The sequence below is a fragment of the Chionomys nivalis genome, chromosome 5, assembly GCF_950005125.1.
Source record: "Chionomys nivalis chromosome 5, mChiNiv1.1, whole genome shotgun sequence".
Taxonomy (NCBI): domain Eukaryota; kingdom Metazoa; phylum Chordata; class Mammalia; order Rodentia; family Cricetidae; genus Chionomys; species Chionomys nivalis.
In genome coordinates this window covers 61,851,702-61,854,327 of record NC_080090.1, presented here as the reverse complement: position 1 = coordinate 61,854,327, position 2,626 = coordinate 61,851,702, and the positions used below count along the sequence as shown (strand labels likewise).

Sequence of the window (2,626 nt, the reverse complement as noted above, 5' to 3'; positions counted from 1 at the left end):
TCTGGCTGTGTGATGATCACTGTGGAAAGAGTTAATCCAAGTGGCAATGTCTTCCCAGCTAACCATGTAACCACGTATTCAAATCTAATAGTAACACAATAATTGCATTGATTTTTTAGGAAATTCCTGAACAAGAAATCAGTCACCAAAATTCTCTCTCTCTCCTTCCTCCCCCTCCCCCTTTCTCTCTCACTGTCTATCTCCCTCTCCCTCTTCCTCTCCTCCTGGACCCCTAAAATAGCTCATTACACCTCCATTTTCTGCAGCTACAAAGGGATATCAGAGATTAGAAAATACAAAAGGAAAGACATTTACTTTGGTTAGAGGTGGAACCAGAGGCTGGAAGTCAAAGTTCAAGTGACCACTTGGCTGGCAAATCAGAACATGTCAGAAAGGGGTAAGGGCACATGGACTCAGGCAAAAGAGGTAAAACACTGGGTCTTGTCCTTGCACTGAAACAGCCTGTTCCATAGTAACCAATTTGGCTCCTTAAGAACAAAATGAGGGGGCTAGAGAGATGGCTCAATGGTTAAGAGCATTGGCTCCTCTTCCAGAGGTCTTGAGTTCAATTCCCAGCAACCATATGGTGGCTTACAACCATCTGCAATGAAATCTGATGTCCACTTCTGGCATGCAGGCTGATGCATGCCAGATACATAATAAATACATAATAAACAAATCTTTAAAAAAAAAAAAAAAGAAAAGAACAAGATGAATCCTTCTAAAAGCCCTAACCAGCTCTTACAATTCCCACTGCCTCTAGATGGTGTTGCAGTGGAAAATAATGCTCCACCACATGAATTCCTGGAGACATAAATACTCAAACCATACCAACTACACAGATAATATTAATACAAAGTGATATGAATGGTGGTTCACACAGACAAATCACTTAGATGAGTTTTTTGGGTGGGAGGAGTTATGGGGAGTATCAGGGACTCATCATGTAACTCTGGCTTGCCTGGAACTTGCTATGTAGACCAAGCAGACCTTAAACTCACAGAGATCCTCATGGTTTTGCCTAAGTGCTGGATTAAAAGAATGCACCACTGTACTTAGTCTATGAACAATGTTGATACAACATTTTCCACGGTATAAATACTAATATTTTCTTATACTGATAGTAAGGAATTGTAATATAGTGGCTGATGAACTAGGTAGGCTCAATGGTGGTATTACAGGTTCAAGGTTGGGCAGTGGTGGAGCATGCCTTTAATCCCCAACACTCGGAGGCAGAGAGGTAGGTCAATCTCAGTGAGTTCGAGGCCAGCATGATCTACAAAAAGAGTTCCTGGACAGGCTCCAAAGAAACAGAGAAACCCCAGGTCTTGAAAAACAAAACCCAAAAAAACCCCAAAAGTTCAAATCAGGTTTTGTTTACTAGCTGTATAACCATGAGACGCAGTCCTCATTTACATAATCTAGATAAAATTGTATCATTATGCATCCAAAAGGCTAAGAGAATTAAACTTAAATGTTATTATAGTGATAAAGGGCTTAAAACTGTACTCAGCGCAGAGAAGGCTGACAGTAACCACTAGGAGTCACAGTTATATAATGGACATCGCATTGTTGACTTTTTTTTTTTTTTTTTAAATCCAAAATGTGTTTATTGGGATGGTTCCCACTCATCTCGAATCTGGTGCTTTTCAGTGCTGCTTCCTCCTGAAGGAGCATCCTTCTGTCAGTCTTGCTTTCCCGCCTGTAGGCTGACAGAGGACAGTGGAGCAGCCGACACACAGGACTACCGTCTGTGCATGGCTAAAGACCGTGGTGATTTTATAGCATCCTGGGCACTTCACATCCATAAAGTAGGAATTGGGGCTCTGCACCAGGTGCTTTTTCTTGTGTTTCCTCGTTTCCTCCTCTGGAGAGGGATGAAGGAGATCCTTTGCAAGAGTCATGTTCTCGTAGGGAGGTCGTCACCGCCGGAAAGGGCACATTGTTGACTTTTTACACGTGAGAAACAGAGATTCCTGGAGGTCAGTGATTCTCCAGCAGCCCAAAGGCTTTAAGCTTTATGTCTGCTGAAATCAATTAAAGAGTATATGATGTCAGACTGAGATCAAAAGCAAGAAGCAGGGATGGGAGGGAGCAAAGAAGGCTTGCTGGCTGGGAAGGGCTTTTGAAGAGAAGACAGTACCAGGCTGAATGTTGCAGTTTCACGTGTCCACAGTATTTACCAAGAGAACTCTCTAATACAGCCTCTTTACCTTAAGTGGCTTGGCTCTACCCTAAAGTGTAACACATAGAGAAGGATCAAATAAATGGAAAGCCGTACTTTAGGACCTTTATTAAGGCAGCTTAAGAATGAGGCCTGTTATACCTTTATCTCTACCACTAGGCATAATAAAGCTGTTTGAGAGCATAACAATCGTATGGACATGATTTTCCTGAGGGGCATGGTGGCTCATGCCCTTAATGGCAGCACTTGGGAGGCAGAGGCAGGTGGATCACACAGTGGAGGCTCCCTGCCAGACCCCAGATTCTTTATTGGGGGAAGAAAAGTTAAAGTGACTGCCTTCTGACTCCAGCAGAAAAACAGCAGCAAAGGACCTCACAAGTCTAATTTTTAAGAAAAGGGTGAGGTCTGTGTTAGGACGGGCTAGGATGCAGTGGTGTATTT

General features: G+C 42.9%; 1 protein-coding gene across 1 annotated transcript; it reads right to left on the bottom strand.

Annotated features, from left to right (window-relative positions):
- Positions 1 to 1,602: 1,602 nt before the first annotated feature.
- Positions 1,603 to 1,904, bottom strand: LOC130874836 (40S ribosomal protein S27-like). Its single transcript, XM_057770359.1, has one exon. It carries the CDS (start codon positions 1,902 to 1,904, stop codon positions 1,650 to 1,652), a length of 255 nt encoding a protein of 84 aa, XP_057626342.1. The 3' UTR covers positions 1,603 to 1,649.
- Positions 1,905 to 2,626: the final 722 nt, after the last annotated feature.